The 19,912-nt window shown below is 41.7% G+C and overlaps 1 protein-coding gene across 1 annotated transcript; it reads left to right on the top strand.

Moving 5' to 3' along the window:
- Positions 1-17,923: 17,923 nt before the first annotated feature.
- Positions 17,924-18,853, top strand: LOC119823898 (olfactory receptor 8S1-like). Its single transcript, XM_038344005.1, has one exon. It carries the CDS (start codon positions 17,924-17,926, stop codon positions 18,851-18,853), a length of 930 nt encoding a protein of 309 aa, XP_038199933.1.
- Positions 18,854-19,912: the final 1,059 nt, after the last annotated feature.

The raw sequence follows: 19,912 nt of genomic DNA, 5'->3' as shown, positions 1-19,912 counted from the left end.
CCTTTTTAGTAGGTCCAGTGTGAGCTTGAGAATTTGCCTTTCTGATGACTTCTTAAACAGTGCTGATACTTCTGATGTTACATCTGCTTTTGTTTTGTATTGTCAAGTGCAAGCATGTGCTCAGGACCCAGGCAGAGTTCAATACCAAGCTTAAATTCCTTGAGTTCTAATATGTGGCCCTAATGACCACCTCTCATTCCAAGTATTCCCTCGGTTGATCAGATTTCATTTAATTTCAGTCTATGGGATGTTCGTTGTGTTCCAAGGACGTGATAAACCTTGCTACAAACAAACAAACAAACAAACAAACAAACAAACAAACACAAAAGAGCACAGTTTCTAAAAATAGGATCAAACCCGAAATGTTAGCAAGTCATTAACAACTCTTTGTATAATAGGCCTCTTAATGATGACAGCATCTTTTTGTTGGTCCCTGATGACTGCATCCTTTCGTTGGTCCCTGATGACAGCATCCATTCGTTGGTCCCTAGTGACAGCATCCTGCACATTTTTCAGTTTCATGTTTCTGAGATTTAAATGTATCTCACAAGTGATGTGTGCATTGAACACAATTTATTCTGCTTTCCAAAAGAGAACAGATACCGGCAATGCCTATACTTTACCTTTTTTAGTTGTTGGCTACCTTGAAGGCAATAATAGCACAGATTAGCCAGTATGCTAAACACGCCCTCCCCTCACCCCTCACAACTACGATAGGAGCTGTGTTTTAGACGAGGAAAGGGGAAGCTGGCTGCCCAGAGTCACACAGAAGTTGAGGAGTGGAGAAAGGATTTAGATTTGACCCTGTTTACACTGCTAACCCCCAACACTGCACACTCAACTGTGCTCTCTGCCTGGATGATTTTTCTTTCATCCTCCACCTTACACTTGCTCATGTACTGAGATGGATTGATCTACAAGATTTTCCTCACCTTATGATACAGACTGACTCGTCCTTCCCTGAGCTCACATGACAATCTCATCACACTATAGCTGTCAATGTATTTTCCCTCGCCACTGTGTGTATTAGAAGCAGGGCCTACATCATCCACCTTCATATCCCAAGAACCTGGAAAAAAAATCTCTGAGGTCTGGCATGCTTAAATAAATGTGCTTGTCCTCCTTGGTTGAGATACAGAGAGGATGTTGTAGGCTTAAAAACTGTGACTTAACGAATATGAATTGCTAACAATGCACCTCAGAGCTTTGTGAGATACACACACACACACACACACACACACACACACACACACACACACTCTCTCTCACACACACACTCACACACTCTCTCTCTCTCTCACACACACACATATTGGATGAAATATGGAAAAACAAAACATTGAAGATGTGAAACATAGAAAAGAACTTAAAAATGTTATTTAAATGTAAAATTCAGTGAAGTACTTACTATGGTCGTGATTATTCTATACATAAGGAAAGTGAGTGATAAAAGGCCCAGTAACCACACACACACACACACACACACACACACATGCTTATGTAACACATGAAGAGCAGAGCCTCTTGTCCAGACTTGATGTAAATGTCCTTCATCTTTCTGTATATGTGAGCGGCTCACTGTTCTGGGGCTTCTCGACTACAAGTTCTCTCATGACTTAAATGATTTTCTTGTGTCTCTGTGCGTAGATCTGAGGGACATGAGACAAAACTTCCTTCAATACACTGCTCGTGTCTCTGCCTATTTTCCCGTGTGCTAACATGGCTTCTATGACATTGCCTGTTAAAACCCTTTTGAAGGTTTGATGGCTGCCTTGAGTTCTAGAAGTGTTTCTTTTACATAAGTGGGAGCTTTTATATTAGGGGCATAGATATTCAGGATTGAGACTTCATTCTGAAGGATTTTTCCTGTTATGAGTATAAAGTGTCCCTTTCCATCTCTTCTGATTGATTTTAGTTTGAAGTCAACTTTGTTGGAAATTAGTATGGCCACACCCGCTTGTTTCTTAGGGCCATTTGCTTGATAAACCTTTTCCCAACCCTTTACTCTGAGTAGGTGCCTGTCTTTGTGGTTGAGGTGTGTTTCTTGTAAACAGCAAAATGTTGGATTCTGTTTTCGTATCCAGTCTCTTAGCCTGTGCCTTTTTATAGGTGAATTGAGTCCATTGATATTAAGTGATATTAATGACCAGTGGTTGTTAACTTCAGTCATTTTTAGTAGTAGAGTTTGTGTGTTTCCCTTCTTCTAGTTGTGCTGGTGAAGGGTCGCTAGATGCCTGAGTTATTGTCGGCGTTGTTGGACTCCTTGGTTTGTGATTTTCCTTCTATTACTTTCTGCAAGGCTGGATTTGTGGCTGCGTATTGTTTAAATCTGTTTTTGTCCTGGAATATCTTGTTTTCTCCATCAATGGTGAATGCAAGCTTTGCTGGGTATAATAGTCTAGGCTTGCATCCATGTTCCCTAAGTGTCTGTAGCACATCTATCCAAGCTCTTCTGGCTTTCATGGTTTCCATTGAGAAATCAGGTGTAATTCTGATAGGTTTCCCTTTATATGTTACTTGACCTTTTTCCTTTGCAGCTCTTAATATCTGTTCTTTATTTTGTATGTTTTGTGTTTTGATTATTATTATATCTCTTGTTGCTTTCCTTGTTCAGCTCTCATTTGGGCAGTCATGTTGGTGCGACTTTATGGGTGTGCCTTCTGTCATTCCTAGGAGACACTCTCGCAGCGAATTCCTTGATCTTCTGCCTCAGATTTTATGTTTAAAAGAGATGACTTAAGTGTTAAACAGAAAACCAGACATAATTTTGTGTTTTGTTCTCAATTTTGAACTTATTTTAATTACCTCTCATCTTAACTAATGTTAAAAAGAGGTAAAGAAGAGGAGAGAGTAGCCTGCACACAATTCACTTGACAAATTATATTAGCCCATTATTCTTTTTTTTTTTGTTTTTCGAGACAGGGTTTCCCTGTAGTTTCTAGAGTCTGTCCTGGAACTAGCTATTATAGACCAGGCTGGCCTCGAACTCAGAGATCCACCTGCCTCTGCCTCCCGAGTGCTGGGATTAAAGGCATGCGCCACCACTGCCCGACTAGCCCATTATTCTTATCTATGTTAGCCACATGGCTCAGTATTTTTTTCAGTGAGGCAGTCACATCTTCTTCTGTGGTGGGCTCACAACTGTCAACCATGAGTTCCTTCTTCCCAGAATTCTCCTGTTCTCATTGACCTGCCTCTATTTCCTGACCCGTTGTCCTGCCTATACTTCCTGCCTGGCTACCGGCCAATCAGTGTTTATTTAAAATATAATTGACAGAATATAAACCATTGTCTCATACCACCCATGTATAGTGTGTGTGTGTGTGTGTGTGTGTGTGTGTGTGTGTGTGTGTGTGAGAAGCAAGTACTGTGTAAAATATTTTGGAGATGAATAAACTTGAGGATAAACCTGACTCTTTGCTGTCTGTAAATTTCTAGCTATGAGGTTTTGGATAAATTACTTAGTTTCTGTTACCCACAGAACATGTATATTCATATATGCATATGACATAGACATCAGCACTTCCCTCTCCAGTGTCAAGGTGTGCTTTGCTCTGCTGCTGCTGATTTGTCTACCACTGTCTCCGTTTCACACCATGCATAACTATGGTGGCTTGAATGGGATGTTTCCCATAGTCTTGGGCATCTGAACACTTGGTTCCCAGTTGGTGGTGTTGTTTGGGAGGTTTAGGAAGTGCAATCTTGCTGGAGGAAGTACATCACTGGGGGTGGGGCTTTGAGAGCAAAAACCTCAGGCCACTTCTGGTTCAGTTGCTCTCTGCTCTGAGATTGTGCTTAAAGATGTGAGCTCTTAGCTCCCTGCTCCAGCTGCCAGGCCATTTGTTGGCATTCTTCCTCACCATGATGGACTCTCGCCCTCTCATCTCTCTGAAGCCACAAGCCAAATAAACTCTTCTAATAAGTCGCTTTGGTTCATGGTGTTTTTTCATGCCAACAGAAAAGTAACAAATACAATATCATTTTCATTATCAGTTTTGGTCCTGACGCTTCCCATTGCTGGCTAAACCTCTGCTGTCTCCCCTTGAACAGAGAGAAATTGGAACAATATCACAGACATAAACTAACAGAATAAGTACAGCAGCTACTTCTGGGGTTACATATCACTACTACAGTTATGGTTTATACCATGAGCTATGCCCAGCGTTCACATCTCCTTTGAAACATCCTTTTCATCATATTAATTATGAATTTTATGCCTACCCCCAAGAAGGCCAATAATCATGTCATAAATATTAAAGCCTACTATTAAAGTGACTTCTATAGGAGCAGCAGCAAGGCTTCCCACCTGCCACAGGATTCTCTTCTTCCCACTTCAGGGTTTCTTCCCTCACCCCCAAAGTACCACCTAGTAGACTTAAAAGAGTGCAAACTGGAGATTTAGTTCATTCACAGTCAGTGCAGCTCACAACCACAGACAACACGCTGTGTGATTGCAACTACCGCTATTCACGCTTAGCATGCAGTCAACACATCACGTCCATGATGTCATACCATTGGCTGGTGCTGCCCTTTGCCTCGAACTCATAGATGAAGAATAAAGTTTTTTTTTAATTAAAAATTTCCGCCTCCTCCCGGCCTCCCATTTACCTCCCCCTCCCCCCTCCACTCCCCCTTCCTCTCCTGTCTGAAGAGCAGTCAGGGTTCCCTGCCCTGTGGGAAGTCCAAGGTCCTCCCCCCTCCATCCAGGTCTAGGGAGGTGAGCATCCAAACAGACTAGGTTCCCACACAGCCAGTACATGGAGTAGAATCAAAACCCAGTGCCATTGTCCTTGGCTTCTCAGCAGCCCTCATTGTCTGCCATGTTCAGGGAGTCCGGTTTTATCCCGTGCTTTTTCAGTCCCAGTCCAGCTGGCCTTGGTGAGCTCCGATCAGCCCCACCATCTCGGTGGGTGGGTGCACCCCTCACGGTCCTGACTTCCTTGCTTATGTTCTCCCTCCTTCTGCTCCTCATTTGGACCTTGGGAGCTCAGTCCGGTGCTCCAATGTGGGGCTCTGTCTCTATCTCCATCCATCGCCAGATGAAGGTTCTATGGTGATATGCAAGATATTCATCAGTATGGCTATAGGATCTGGCCATTTCCGGCTCCCTCTCCTCAGCTGCCATTTTAGGGTTGGCAAGAGACTGTAATAATGACATGGAGACTTTTTATTAATTATGAAAACTTGGCCTTAGCTTGGCTTGTTTCCAACTAGTTCTTAAAGCTTAAATTAACCCATTTATATTAATCTATATTCTGACACATGGCTCATTACCTCTCCTCAGTACCATATGTCTGAGTTCCTTCATGTCTGGCTGGCAAATCTTCTGCACCCCTTTCCCAGAGTTCTATCTCTCCTCAAAAGTTCCACCTTTCCTCACATACTTAGTTATTGGCTATTCAGCTCTTTATTAAACCAATCAGAAGGTGCCTTAGGCAGGTGAGGAGGGATAGAAACACAGTGTACAAAAGGATTATCCCAACATTATTATGAGCAATCCTTACAAGATCAGTAGTTGGCGCCCCCTGGAGTTGGTACAGAAGATACCCAGACACCAAGTTCTCAGCACAAAGGAGATATATTGCTCCAGAGGAAAAAGCAAGGTGGGCTGCCTTGGATCAGGAAAAGGAAGCAGCAAGTGTCTCTGCAGAAGTGGTTTTAAAGGGAAAAATGGAGAAGTCTGTGCTAGGATGAGTTGATAAGTCCTGATTGGACAGGTAGTCGGTGTAGACAAATAATGATTTTTGGTTGCTGGACCTTGGTGTTTGGTCTAAGAAGTCAGTGGCCAAATAGGGGAATAGACCCTGGGGACCAGCTTTAGGAACGTAATCTAATGGTTTTGCAAGGGAGAGGGAAAAGGGGGGTGGGCAGAACCTGTGGATGCAATGTTTGCCATGTTCAGGCCTGTTAGAGAGCCCTTCAAGATCAGTGCTGACAAGTCACATTGGTTAATGTCTTTATAATGCCACAAAGCACACAGAAGGCACTCTCTGAACTTCTCAGACTGATGTAGGAGCGAATCCATTGCCGGAAGTGGTATTGTAAAGAAAATGGGGTTCTCATCAGTTCACATGTCACAGCATATACTTCTGATACACACATTTTGTCCACCTCTCCAGTTTTTGAGTTACATCTGTTATCCTTTTTAAAAAAATAAAATAGATCACCTTGTTGATACTTTTCTTGAGGGAGGTACCTTTCTGATTTAAGGCAAGCACTCACAGATAAAGAAAAAGAGGGATGGTCTCTGTCTCAACACATTTCTCTATGTAAACATATCTAATATACCCATGAGATCTGGGTCTGGGTCAATGCTTCCTCACAGCCTTCATTATCTTTAGAAATAAAACCCCCTTCTTGTTCTAGCATTCAGAGGAAGTCATGATGTAAGAGAAATCCTATTGGTGCCTTCAGAGAATCTTGAAGCTTGATTTCTGGAAGGCCATTGTTACAGTTTCTTTCAGCTCCTCAGAGCTGCAGTGGTATAAAACACAGAGAACAGCCCCACCTCATGACCTCAGAGGCAGAAGCCAGAGGGAGGACAGGGAAGGGAGTGCTTAGCCTTACTAACAACCTTTTCATCTTGGGCTAGAGCGGGGAGGAAGGTGGTCTCCATAGCTTTAAATCCCTGGAATTCAAATTCTGGCTGCCCTTAGCTGGCTGGGTCTGTGTGCAGCTGCTGTTTCCCCTCCCTCAGCCTGTAGCCTTAATGCCATTTGCAAAGTCCCTTTCCCATGGCAGGTGTTTACCTGCATGCTTGTAGGTTTCAGAGATTAGGGTGTAGCCATCTCTTGGGAGGGCATCATCCTGCTGGCTACAGCAATTGAATTTTGACTTTAGTATAGTGTATAAAATGAAAGTTAGGAATGGTACAAAGAAATCTTTGAACTCAAAACTTATTTTTGAAAAATAATTTGAAACAAATGCAGCAGGTTCAAAATAAATGAAAATGTATTTGATCACATTAAATGCAGTATTGAAAGTCAAGTCAGAAAACATTAAAAAAAAGTAGTGAGTAGAAAGTATAAGAGGAAAATTAATTCCAGTGAAAGTGACATTAAACTAACAAAATGACTTCTTAAGAGAAATATCAGTCAAGCAAGGAAATAATAATTGGATGATACCTTTGTAATATTTTTAAAAACCTATCCATTAGGACAGACATGATGGCACACACTTCTTGGAAAGCAGAGGCAGATGGAGCTTTATGGATCCCAGGTCAGTCAGAACTATATAATGAGACCTGGTCTAAAAAAATTAACCATTAGGAGTCTATGTCCATTAATCATTGCATGCCATGCACGTATGTAATCACATATTAGATTGCTGCATGATAACCCCTAAATATGGATAATTAAAATGGTAAAAACCACAAGAAAAGAATCATATAGAGACTCAAAACAGAGGTGAATATCAATAGAAGACTTTTGCTAACCAGAACCTTGGAAAGACCCTTTCAAGAAGAAGGGAGATGCTCATGGGGGGCAGGGGGGTGTTCTCTCACACCCAACCCCTGGTACCTTAGAACATCCTCAGCTGTGTCAGGTTGATAGCCAAATCACCCACTGTGATCTTGGCTCAGCTATTGAGCTTTTCAATTCTGAAAAAAATTGAGTAAAAATGTGAGCATGTTGGTAAATGTAAATTATCACTGACTATATGATAATTACACTATATAATATGTATATTATAAACAGTAGATCTAGACATTTAGCAATAGGAAGATGGTTTAAAGTAAGCTGTGAGAAGCCTGAGCCAGTGACCTAGGCCAGAACAGGTCTGAGGCAGCCAACTCCAAAAGAGCAGGACTGAGCCAGCGACCTGGGCCTGAGTGAGCCTGGAACAGTGAACATCAGGGGAGCAGGAAAGGATCCAGACCAGGGACATTTGCAGAAGCAGGACTGGGCTAGGAACCTAGGCCAGAGTAGGCCTGAGGTGGCCAGATCCATGGGAGCAGGTACAGGGGAGCAACCGCTGAGCAAGTGGAACAGAGCCAGAGACTGCTGTGGGTCTGGGCATGAATCTGGGACCTTTGAGGGAGTAGCCCTGAGCCAAGACCCTTGTGGGTCCAGGCATGAGTCTAGGACCTCTGAGGAACTAGGCCTGAGCCAGGACCTCTGTGGATCTGGGCATGTGTCTGGGACCTCCATGGGAGGAGGCAGGAACCAGAGATCTCTGCAGGTCCAGGCATGAGTCTGGGATCTCTGAGGGAGTAGGCCTGAGCTAGGACCTCTGCGGGTCCAGGAATCAGTCAGGGATGTCAAAGGGAGTAGGCAGAAACCTCTGTGGGTCCTGGCATGAGTCTGGGACCTCCGAGGGAGTAGATCGGAGCCAGAGACCTTTGCAGGACTAACCCCAAGCCAGGGACCTCTGAAGGAGTGGATCCAGATCAGGGTTTACAGAAACACGTCTGAGCCAGTAACCTAGGCTAGAGCAGGCCTGAGACAGCAAACTCCATAGGAATGGAGCAAAGCCCGGGAGTGCTGAGAGACCCCCAGGAACACAGAGTGACCAATGGGATAGCTAGAACCATGGCACTTTCTGTACCATGAGGAACAACCATCTGAGCCTTGGATTTACTGGCACCTAGAAGATTAATCACCAGAATCACAGACAGCCCCAACCACATGAATTAGAGGAAGAGATGAGTGGACAAGGTAAGAACACATGCAAAGAACATGTTGCTCTTTGTGAGCAACACCACAAAGAATAAAATCTAGAGAACCTACAACAGCAAGACTTGAACAACCAAATACAGATGAAACAGAAGAAAATGACATAAAAATAACTTCAGGAGAATGTTTGAAACTCTTAAAGAGAAATGAGAAATTCCCTCAAAGAAATGGAAAAAAAAGACAAACATAAAATTGAACAAAATCAGCAAATCCCTTAAAATGAGAAAAAGCAATCAAACATATCAAAGAAACTATTCAAGACTTGAAAACTGAAATAGAAACAATAAAGAAAACACAAGCTGAAGGAATTATGTAAACAGAAATCATGAGAAGATGATCAGGAACCACAAACACAAGCATAAACAGCAGAATACAAGAGATGGAAGAAAGAATCTCAAGCACTGAAGATACAATAGAGGAAATAGACTCATCAGTCAAAGAAAACATTAAATCTAACAAAAGCTTAACCCAAAATATCCAGGAAATATAGGACACCATGAAAAGACCAACCTAAGAATAATAGAGATAGAAGTAAAAGAAGAAGTTCAACTGATAAGCACAGAAAATATATTTGACAAACATATAGAATCATAGAAGAAAACTTTCCCAACCTAAAGAAAGATATGCCTATGAAGATAAAAGAAGCTTACAGAACACAAAACAGACTAGATAAAAAAGTCTCCTCTCCAAATAATAATCAAAACACTAAATACACAGAATATAGAGAGAATATTAAGGAAAAAGGCCAAGTAACATATGAAGGCAGACCTATCAGAATTACACCTGGCTTCTTATTGGAGACAGTGAAAGCCAGAAGGTCATGGTCAAGCGTTGTGCAGACATGAAGAGACAAGGATGGCAGCCCAGACTATTATACTCAGCAAACTGTCAATCACCATAGAAGGACAAACCAAAATATTCCATGACAAAACCAGATTTAACCAGTATCTAGCCACAAACCCAGCCTTACACAAAATACCAGAAGGAAAACTCCTACCCAAGGAAGTTGGCTACATCTACAAAAACACAGACAATTGATGGCCTCATAGCAGCAAATCACAAAGAAGGGGAAAATGCACAAATTAACATCACCAATAACAAAAAACTAAATTAACAGGAGATAGCAATTACTGGTCATTAATATCCCTTAATATAAATGGGCTCAACTAACCTATAAAAAGACACAGGCTAACAGATTGGATACGAATACAGAACCCATCATTCTTCTGCATACAAGAAGCATACCTCAATCTCAAAGACAGACATCACCTCAGAGTAAAGGGTTGGGAAAAAATTTTCCAATCAAATGGACCTAAGAAACAAGCTGGTTTAGTTATCCTAATATCTAACAAAATAAACTTCAAAATAAAATCAATCAAAAGAGATAAATATGAACATTTCATATTAGTCTCAGGAAAAATCCATCAAGAGGAAATTTCAATACTGAACACCTATACCCCAAATACAAGGGCACCCTCATATATAAAAGAAACACTTACCAAGCTTAAATTATACATTAAACCACACACACTAAGAGTGGGAGACTTCAACACCCCACTCTCACCACTGGATAGGTCTGTCACACAAAAAAACTAACAGTGAAATAAGGGAACTAACAGATGTCATGACTCAAATGGACTTAACAGACATCTATAGAACATTTCATCCAAACAGAAAAGAATATACTTTCTTCTCAGCACATTATGGAACCTTCTCAAAAACTGACCACATACTCGGTGACAAAACAAACCTCAACAGATACGAAAAAAATTGGAATAACCCTATGTATTTTATCATATCACTTTGGCTTAAAACTAGAATTCAACAGCAATACTAATTTCAGAAAGCCCACAAGCACATGGGAATTAAACAATGCTTACCTGAATCATCAATGGGTCAAGGAAGAAATAAAGGGAGAAATTAAAGACTTCCTAAAGTTCAATGAAAATGACCACACAACATACCTAAATTTATGGGACGCAATGAAAGAAGCAATACGAGGAAAGGTCATAACACTGAATGCCTACATAAAGAAGCTGGAAAAAATATCAAACTATTGAATTAATAGAACATTTGAAAACTTTAGAACAAAAAGAAGCAAAATCACCCAAGAGAATTAGATGGCAGGAAATAATCAAATTGAGAGCTGAAATCAACAAAATAGAAACAAAGAAAACAATACAAAGAATCGATGAGACAAAGAGTTGGTTCTTTGAGAAAATCAACAAGATTGACAAACCTTTATCCAAACTAACAAAAAGGCAGAGAGAGAATATCTAAATTAACAATATCAGAAATGTAAAAGGGGACATAACAACAGACGTGGAAGAAATACAGAGAATCATCAGTTCATATTTCAAAAAACCTCTACTACCCAAAATTGGAAAATTTATGGTAAATGGACAGCTTTCTGGATAAATATCACTTACCAAAATTAAATCATGACCAGATAAACAAATTAAACAGACCTATAACTGCCGAAGAAATAGAAACAATCATCAAAAGTCTCTCAACCAAAAAAAAAAAAAAGCCCAGGACCAGATGGTTTCAGCTCAGAATTCTACAAGATTTTCAAAGAAGAACTAATACCAATACTCCTCAAATTATTCCACGCAATACAGAAGGAACACTGCCAAGCTCTTTTTATAAGGCTACAGTTACCCTGATGCCCAAACCATAAAAAGACCTTACTAAAAAAGAGAATTACAGCCCAATCTCACTCATAAACATTGATGCAAAAATACTAAATAAAATACTGGCAAATCAAATCCAAGAATACATCAGAACCATCATTCACCATGATCAAGCCAGCTTCATCCCAGAGATGCAGGGATGGTTCAACATATGAAAATCTGTAAACATAATCCACCATATAAACAAAATGATTCTTCTGCATGGACGGGCTCTATGGGAGCCTTCTCAGCTTGGTCGATCACCTTCCTGGACCTGGGGGGAATTGGGAGGACCTTGGTCTTAGCATAGAGTGGGGAACCCTGATGGCTCCTTGGCCTTGAGAGGGAGGGAGGGGAGGTATGGGTGGAGGGGAGGGGAGGGAAGGGGGAGAAGGAGGGGAGGGAAGGGGGAGGAGGAGGGGAGGGAGGGGGGAGGAGGAGGGAAGGAGATGGAAATTTTTAAATATAAAAAAAATAAACCATGAGAAAAAAAAATTAAGCAACAGACAGATGAGGCTCAAATGCTGTGGGACAATGGTTTGTACCCTGTCAATTGTATTTTAATAAAACGCTAATTGGCCAGTAGCTAGGCAGGATGTAGAGGCAGGACAACCAGGCAAAAAGTAGAGGCAGGATGACAAGAACAGGAGAATTCTGGGAAGAGGAATGCTTAGTCCACAGTCGTGACCCAGCCACAGAGCAAGCAAGATATGACTGCCTTGCCGAAAAAGGTACTAAGCCACATGGCTAACATAGACAAGAATAATGAGCTAATATAAGTTATAAGAGTTATTAAGAAGCGTGAGCTTGGGCCAATCAGTTTATAACTAATGTAGACCTCTGTGTGATTTTTTGGAGATTTAATGACTGCAGGAACCAGGGAGGACAGAAACCTCAGACAACACTCAAATACTTCAGAAATAAACAGTAATAATAAAGAAAACATGATTAAAATATATGTGTTTACCTTAAGGTGTTCTTCTGGTTAGCTTCTTCAGGAAAGTTGAGGTTAATAAAACAGCAATTTCCAAAGTCAGAGAATTTATTTAATATGACATTATCATAAATGTGTTCATTTCTCTCTCCATTATAAACAGACTCAAGTCAACATTGTCTTTGGATAGATTCTCTCCTGATGTGTCCAGCAGGTAGTTGTTAAGTCTTCATTAATCACAAGAAAAACTACAAATTCTCTACTCTTTACTGAAGTTCTATCACCGTCAATTGGTTTGTGCTGCAGTGCTGATCCCTGCCTTAGTCACAGTGGAAAGGGTTAGAATATATTTGACCTGACCACAGTCACTTGCTGATATAAAATATTATTTGATCCTAAGAAGCTATTCAAAATCAAAGCAGTTCTACATGGTTTTAAGTGTGAGAACCGAAATAAAAACACAAGAGAACATGAGTAAGTACACACCTAGTTGAATTTGGCTTTTGAACACCATTTGAATTATTGATTCCTATTTTATATCATCCTAAGTGTGTAAAGTCAGGTTTCTCTAAACCTTAGGAATAAGAACAGTGGAAGGAAGCTTGTTTTAAAAAACAGTCTGCTGCTAACTGATGGGAAAACACATACTGGCCTGGTAAAACACGAAGTACTTTTTCTAATACTTTGTCTATCTTGTTATGTTTATCTGCTCATTGAATAGAGAAAAATGGAGTTGCCAGGAGACATTCTTGAACATCTCCGTTAGTCTCACCATCTTTTTTTTTTGTTGTTGTTGTTGTTGGTTTTTTTTTGTTTTTCGAGACAGGGTTTCTCTGCAGCTTTAGAGCCTGTCCTGGAACTAGCTCTTGTAGACCAGGCTGGTCTCGAACTCACAGAGATCCGTCTGCCTCTGCCTCCCGAGTGCTGGGATTAAAGGCGTGCGCCACCACCGCCCGGCCTAGTCTCACCATCTTTATCCTTCTTTCTCTTTCTCCATCTCATTTATTTATGTTTCACACTATAGAATTTTGACCTCGGCTAGCTTCATCTTGCCTCTAGCCCATCTTCTGGGAATCATAGCAGCATACAATTCCTGGCTTTATCATCAGAGACTTCAAGAGCCTGCATTTGTTTTATAATTTTGCATCTTCCCATGCACCAGATGACTTTGTTAAAGACATCAAGGGCCATGTTTAGAAAACACTACTTTGGTATATTCCTGATGGGGGAGCTGACCAATCCTTTGTCTGAGGGGCGTGACCCCTCCCGGGGCTCCAAATACCTTTAAAAGATCCGTGTTTGTTTGTTTTTACCCTCTTTGTTTCCCTGCGCTCCTCATTGGAACCTTGGCTTTTGTAAGTTCCCTTTTCTTTCCTTTATTAAAGCTGATATATTAAAAAAAAAAAACAAAATGAAAAATAAAAACCACATGATCATCTCATTAGATGCCGAAAAAGCTTTTGACAAAATACAACATCCTTTCATGACAAAGGTCTTAGAGAGAGCAGGGATACAAGGAATATACCCAAACATAATAAAAGCAATATACAGCAAGCCAACAGCCAACATCAAACTAAATAGAGAGAAACTCCCAGCGATCCCACTGAAATCAGGAACAATACAAGGTTGTCTAGTCTCTCCATATCTATTTAATATAGTTCTTGAGGTCCTAGCTAGAACAATAAGACAACAAAAGGAGAACATGGGGATATAAATTGGAAAAGAAGAAGTTAAACTCTCACTATTTGCTGATGATATGATAGTTTATATAAGTGATACCAAAAATTCTACCAAGGAACTTCTACAACTAATAAACACTTTCAGTAATGTAGCAGGATACAAGATCAACTCAAAAAACCATCAGTAGCCCTCCTATACACAGATGATAAATGGGCTGAGAAAGAAATCAGAGAAACATCACCCTTCACAATAGCCACAAATAGCACAAAATATCTTGGAGTAACTCTAATCAACAAGGGGAAGACTTGTATGACAAGAACTTTAATTCTTTGAAGAAAAAATTGAAGTAGACACCAGAAAGTGGAAAGATCTCCCATGCTCTTGGGTAGGCAGAATTAACACAGTAAAGATGGCAGTCTTACCAAAAGCAATCTACAGATTCAATGCAATGCCCATCAAAATCCCTGCAACATTCTTTATAGGCCTCAAAAAAACAATTCTCAACTTCATATGGAAAAGTAAAAAACCAAGGATAGACAAAACAATCCTGTAAAATAAAAGAACTTCTGGAGGCATCACAATCCCTGACTTCAAACTCTACTACAGAGCTACAGTACTGAAAACAGCCTGGTATTGGCATAAAAACAGACAGGAGAACCAAAGGAACTGAATCGAAAACCCGGATGTTAGTCCACACCTTCAAACACCTGATTTTTGACAAAGAAACAGAAAATATAAAATGGAAAAAAGAAACCATATTTAACAAATGGTGCTGGCATAACTGGATATCAACATGGAGAAGAATGAAAATAGATCCATATCTATCACCATGCACAAAACTCAGGTCCAAATGGATCAAAAACCATAACATAAAGCCAGCCACACTGAACCTCATAGAAGAGAAAGTGGGAAGTACACTTGAATGCACTGGCACAGGAGACCACTTCCTAAATATAACACCAGTAGCACAGACACTGAGAGAAACAATTAATAAATGGAACCTCCTTACACTGAAAAGCTTCTGTAAAACAAAGGACACGATCAATAAGACAAAACTACAGCCTACAGAATGGGAAAAGATCTTCATCAATCCCACATCAGACGGAGGGCTGATCTCCAAAATAGACAAAGAACTCAAGAATTTGTCATCAAAAGAGCAAGTAATCCAATAAAAAATGGACCTAAACAGAGAACTCTCAACAGAGGAATCTAAAATGGCTGAAAGTCACTTAAGGAAATGCTCAACATCCTTAGTCATCAGAGAAATGCAAATCAAAACAACTCTGAGATTCCATCTTACACCTGTAAGAATGGCCAAGATCAAAAACACTAATGACAGCGTATTCTGGAGAGGATAAATGGTCGGGTAAATGGTACACTCTGCATTGCTGGTGGGAGTGCAAGCTGGTACAGCCACTTTGGGCATCAGTGTGGTGATTTCTCAGAAAATTAGGAAACAACCTTCCTCAAGATACAGCAATACCACGTTTGGGTATATATTCAAAGGATGCTCAATTGTGCCACAAGGGCATGTGCTCAACTATGTTCATAGCAGCTTTGTTTGTCATAGCCGGAACCTGGAAACAACTTAAATACCCCTCGACCAAAGAATGGATAAGGAAAATGTGGTGCATTTACACAATGGAGTACTACACAGCAGAAAAAAATGACATCTCGAATTTTGCAGGCAAATGGATGGAACTACAAAACATCATTTTGAGTGAGGTAACCCAGACCCAGAAAGACAATTATCACATGTACTCACTCATAAGTGGTTTTTAAACATAAAGCAAAGAAAACCAGCCCACAAATAACAATTCCAGAGAACCTAGACAACAATGAGGACACTAAGAGTGACTAACATAGATCTAATCTACATGGGAAGTAGAAAAAGACAAGATCTTCTGAGTAAATTGGGAGTATGGGGATCTTGGGAGAGGGTTGAAGGGGAGGAGAGAGGCAGGGATGGGAACAGGGAAAAATGTAGAGCTCAATAAAAATCAATAAAATTAAAAAAAATAAAATAAAGCTGTGGATCACTTAACCTCAATGGAATTCCCAGGAGAATCACTTAGTAACAAATTTAGCCAAAGAGCACAAATTCACCCAGGGGAGGTGCTTTCTAGCCAGCAGGAGACCTGGCTGTCCCCTGGGCTTTCAAGTCATTGCTTGTCTGTCCCATTGGCCACCTTAGTATAGTTACACTTCTTAATGGCTAGACCTGAGCTGCCTTGTTAGGGTGGTGATCTTAGCAGTATCTTAGCTGAGAGAGAGAGAGAGAGAGAGAGAGAGAGAGAGGTGTAGTTTTGCTGGAGGGAGTGTGAAAACTTTGCAGTCATGCTCGTTAGGAGCTTGACATTTTAAGGTTTCCCTTTTCTTTGTAGTTAAACCTAAGGGGCCATTTACGCAGTCAAAGTTTAGAAAGGCTTAGTTGAGGGTTGAGTGCACGCCTTTATGCAGAAACAATCTTGAATAGAAATGGCAGTGTCAGCTCCTGAGATGGGACAGTTCTGCACAGTCTCTTATGCGTTCCTGCGGCACTCAGAGACTCGCCAAACACCTTAGGAAGATGGAAAACATCTGCACAGGGAGGAGAGGAGCAAGGTATTGCTGTTCCTCTCCCTTCCCCTCTCCCTTCCCCTCCCCCGATGCTTTTCTCTGCTGCTGCTTTCCCCAGTGTCCTCCATTCTAGCCTTTTCTGACAGGTGCTTTCCCGCCTCCTAGCCCTCTTGTCTGCAGTTTGTCTCCTAGGCCAGCAGTCATAGCTTCCTCTCCGGTACAAAAACTCCTTCTGTTATGTAAGAAGCTTTGATTTGCTCCTCAGGATAATTTCTCTTCTTCTTTTAAAGAAAATTAAATGTGAGTTGGGGTGAAGAAAGAATTCTGGGTAACTCTTCAGCACCTCTGCTGTCTTTAGCACCAGACTCAAATCAGCAACCTCTCCAGAGTAGCTAGGTTTTAACTTCTGTCTTCACATATGCAAGACTGAGATGGCATCTGCAGGTTCAGGTAGGCTAGTAGGAGAACGTTATGCATGTATCAGGGGTGGGAAGGATGAGGACATCGGTGAGACTTAGGTGAATTCCAAACACACAAGATGCAGTAAGTAGTCATACGTGGAACTATCCGTGTGCCTGCTCCTTGTAGCTCCGAGGTTTGTGGTCGTACAGAGCAGGGCACCAATCTTTCCAGTTGACAGACTTTTGTCGGTTGCCTTCACTGCTACATCTGCTCTAATGCAAGTCATGGCTGTGAAAATCCCTTGTCGGACCCTAGCCAGGCCAGCGCTCTGAGTAACAGAGCTGCCTGTGGGCTGTTCACCCCTGAGTCGTCCATATGCCCATTCATTCGCGAGTACATTTTCTTTTTAATTTAGAGATAACCCATATTTGAGCAACTTTGAGCCATTTACAGAGCTAGGTACTTTTGTGTGTCCCCTTCTGAAAATGTTCTTCCAGGCAGGTCCTTCTGGGAAAAGAGCTGCTCAGACTGTACCTAGCTGGGACAACAGCCCAGCCCACAGTGGCGACAGTCTCAGAGTTGTGTCCCCTGAAAAGCGGGGCTGGAAATCGGAACGAGCCAAGCTCTGAGAGCAGTGAGGCTGAGGCACCAGGTTAAAAAGAGCGCTGACTTTAATCCCGTGAATTTCACAGCGTGCTCACCCGCCACATCTGATTCAGACAGAGCAGTTTCAGCTTGGCACACCTGAAAATGTCCTGGTAGGATTTCCACTCCGGCCTTTGTGTCTCAGGGAGAAGTTTTCCCATCCTTAAGTAATCTCTAGAGCTGCCGAGGCTCCGCTCCAGTGACCTGAGCAAGTCAGTCATTTTTTTTTTTAATTACTGATTTTTAAGTACCGTGAAAGTGACTGAGAACGAGGGACAGACACTTCCACGTGTGTTAGGCATAAGAAGAGGTGCCACCAAGTTCTTTCTCACATTTGTAAGGAACAGTTGAGGGCCATGAGGAACCACAGCGCTGTCCTGGAGTTTATCCTCCTCGGGCTGTCCTGCGATGCCCAGACACAGGTTCCACTCTTCGTGCTCTTCCTGGCAATCTATCTTCTGACCCTCATGGGGAACCTAATGCTGCTTTTGGTAGTCAAGATGGATTCCCACCTCCACACTCCCATGTACTTCTTCCTGGGACAACTGTCCTTGCTGGACCTCTGCCACTCATCCGTCACAGTGCCTAAGCTGTTGGAGAACCTCCTGTCTGTGAAGAAGAGCATCTCAGTGGAGGGCTGCCTGGCTCAGGTCTTCTTCGTGTTTGCCACGGGAGGTACTGAGTCCTGCCTACTGGCAGTGATGGCCTATGACCGCTTTGTGGCCATCAGCTCACCTCTGCTCTATGGTCAAGTGATGAACAGACAGCTCTGTGCAGGGCTCGTGTGGGGCTCATGGGGCCTGGCTTTTCTGGACGCTCTCATCAATATCCTTGTTGCTCTGAATTTGGATTTCTGTGAGGTTCAGGATATCCACCACTTCATCTGTGAGCTGCCCTCTCTCTACCCTTTGTCTTGCTCTGATGTGTCTGCAAGCGTCACCACCCTCCTTTGCTCCAGCTTCATTCACTTCTTTGGAAACTTTCTCTTGATTCTCTTCTCATACATTCGCATCTTGCTTACCATCCTGGGCATCAGCTCCACCTCTGGGAGAAGCAAGGCCTTTTCTACCTGTTCTTCCCACCTCATGGCAGTGAGCTTCTTCTATGGCTCAGGATTACTCCGCTATCTCATGCCCAATCCAGGATCCATTCAAGAGCTGATCTTCTCTTTGCAGTACAGTGTGATCACCCCCATGCTGAATCCCCTCATCTACAGCCTGAAGAACAAGGAGGTGAAGGCAGCTGTGAGAAGAATGCTAAGAAAATATCTGTGGTATTTCAGATAATGGGTTGAAAACCAGAATGATGCAGAAGCAGATAGAAGTCTGTTAAACAGGGCCCGGATGCTGAGGGTGTCTGGAGAGCTGCGTCTCTGCAAATCCTTACCTCTTTTCTTAAAGGCACTTCAAAAGGTGGAGTTACCTTCTTGGGGTGATACCAGTTTGGTCATACGCAGAGGATAAGATAAACTTGTTGTCTAACAATTTTTCTTGTATTTAGTCATTAAACACAGTCTGGTAGAGACTGTTGTTTCTTTCTCAGTCTGTTGTCTTCATTCTTCCAGACACTAAACTCTACTCGTTCAGAGTGGCCTCCAAGAGATCATCCACCATGGTGTCTCAGGGTCTTTGCTCCACCTTGGTTGGCATTCATTCCCTTTGGTCTGGTAGGTAGTAGAGAAAAGAGCACAGGGCCAATGGTAGATCATTCCCTCTCTGAGGAGTTTGAAACTGAGGAGGGATTCTAAGACAAAGTGATCTTTCACCTGTAGCCAATGTGTGCAAGAGCCCCTGCTATAAGATCCCTGGAGTTATTCTTTAAAGGCCAGGTATACAGACATGAATCTCACATTCTGTCATTGTGTTAAACTATTTAATATACCATCCCGTTTAAACTATCATAACAAAAGTATTGAATAAATATTTCAGTTATCCGTACTCCGAAGAATGAAAATTGTCTCAGAGAGGTAAGTGGTTGGGGGTTAGAATTTTGAGCCAAATAGACCAAAACCTGTTTCACTACCATATTGATAATGAATCCTCCTGTGACACTGGACTCAATTAATGAATTGTAATCTTAATGTTTATCACTGTTTTATTTTAACTAGGGATTAGATTTTGTCATTTTCAAAATAAAAAGAACCTAAAAGATACATGGATACCACTACAGAAGAGACACATAGACATTTAAAGACAGTTGGGACGTCTGACATTGCTTATTGGATCCAGCCATGTCCATAGACACACCTACTTTAGACTATTTGCTCAATGGCCAAACAACACTATCCATGAGAGGGCTGATGATAAGAAATTATTCACACTGTGAGACAGACACCTCTGTCACTC

The sequence above is a fragment of the Arvicola amphibius genome, chromosome 9, assembly GCF_903992535.2.
Source record: "Arvicola amphibius chromosome 9, mArvAmp1.2, whole genome shotgun sequence".
Taxonomy (NCBI): Eukaryota; Metazoa; Chordata; class Mammalia; order Rodentia; family Cricetidae; genus Arvicola; species Arvicola amphibius.
The sequence above is the reverse complement of the archived record's forward strand: the minus strand, read 5'-3'. Positions and strand labels throughout refer to the sequence as shown.

Coding starts and splice junctions, on each gene's coding strand:
- LOC119823898 (XM_038344005.1), top strand. CDS start 17,924: ATGAGGAACCACAGCGCTGTCCTGGAGTTTATCCTCCTCGGGCTGTCC.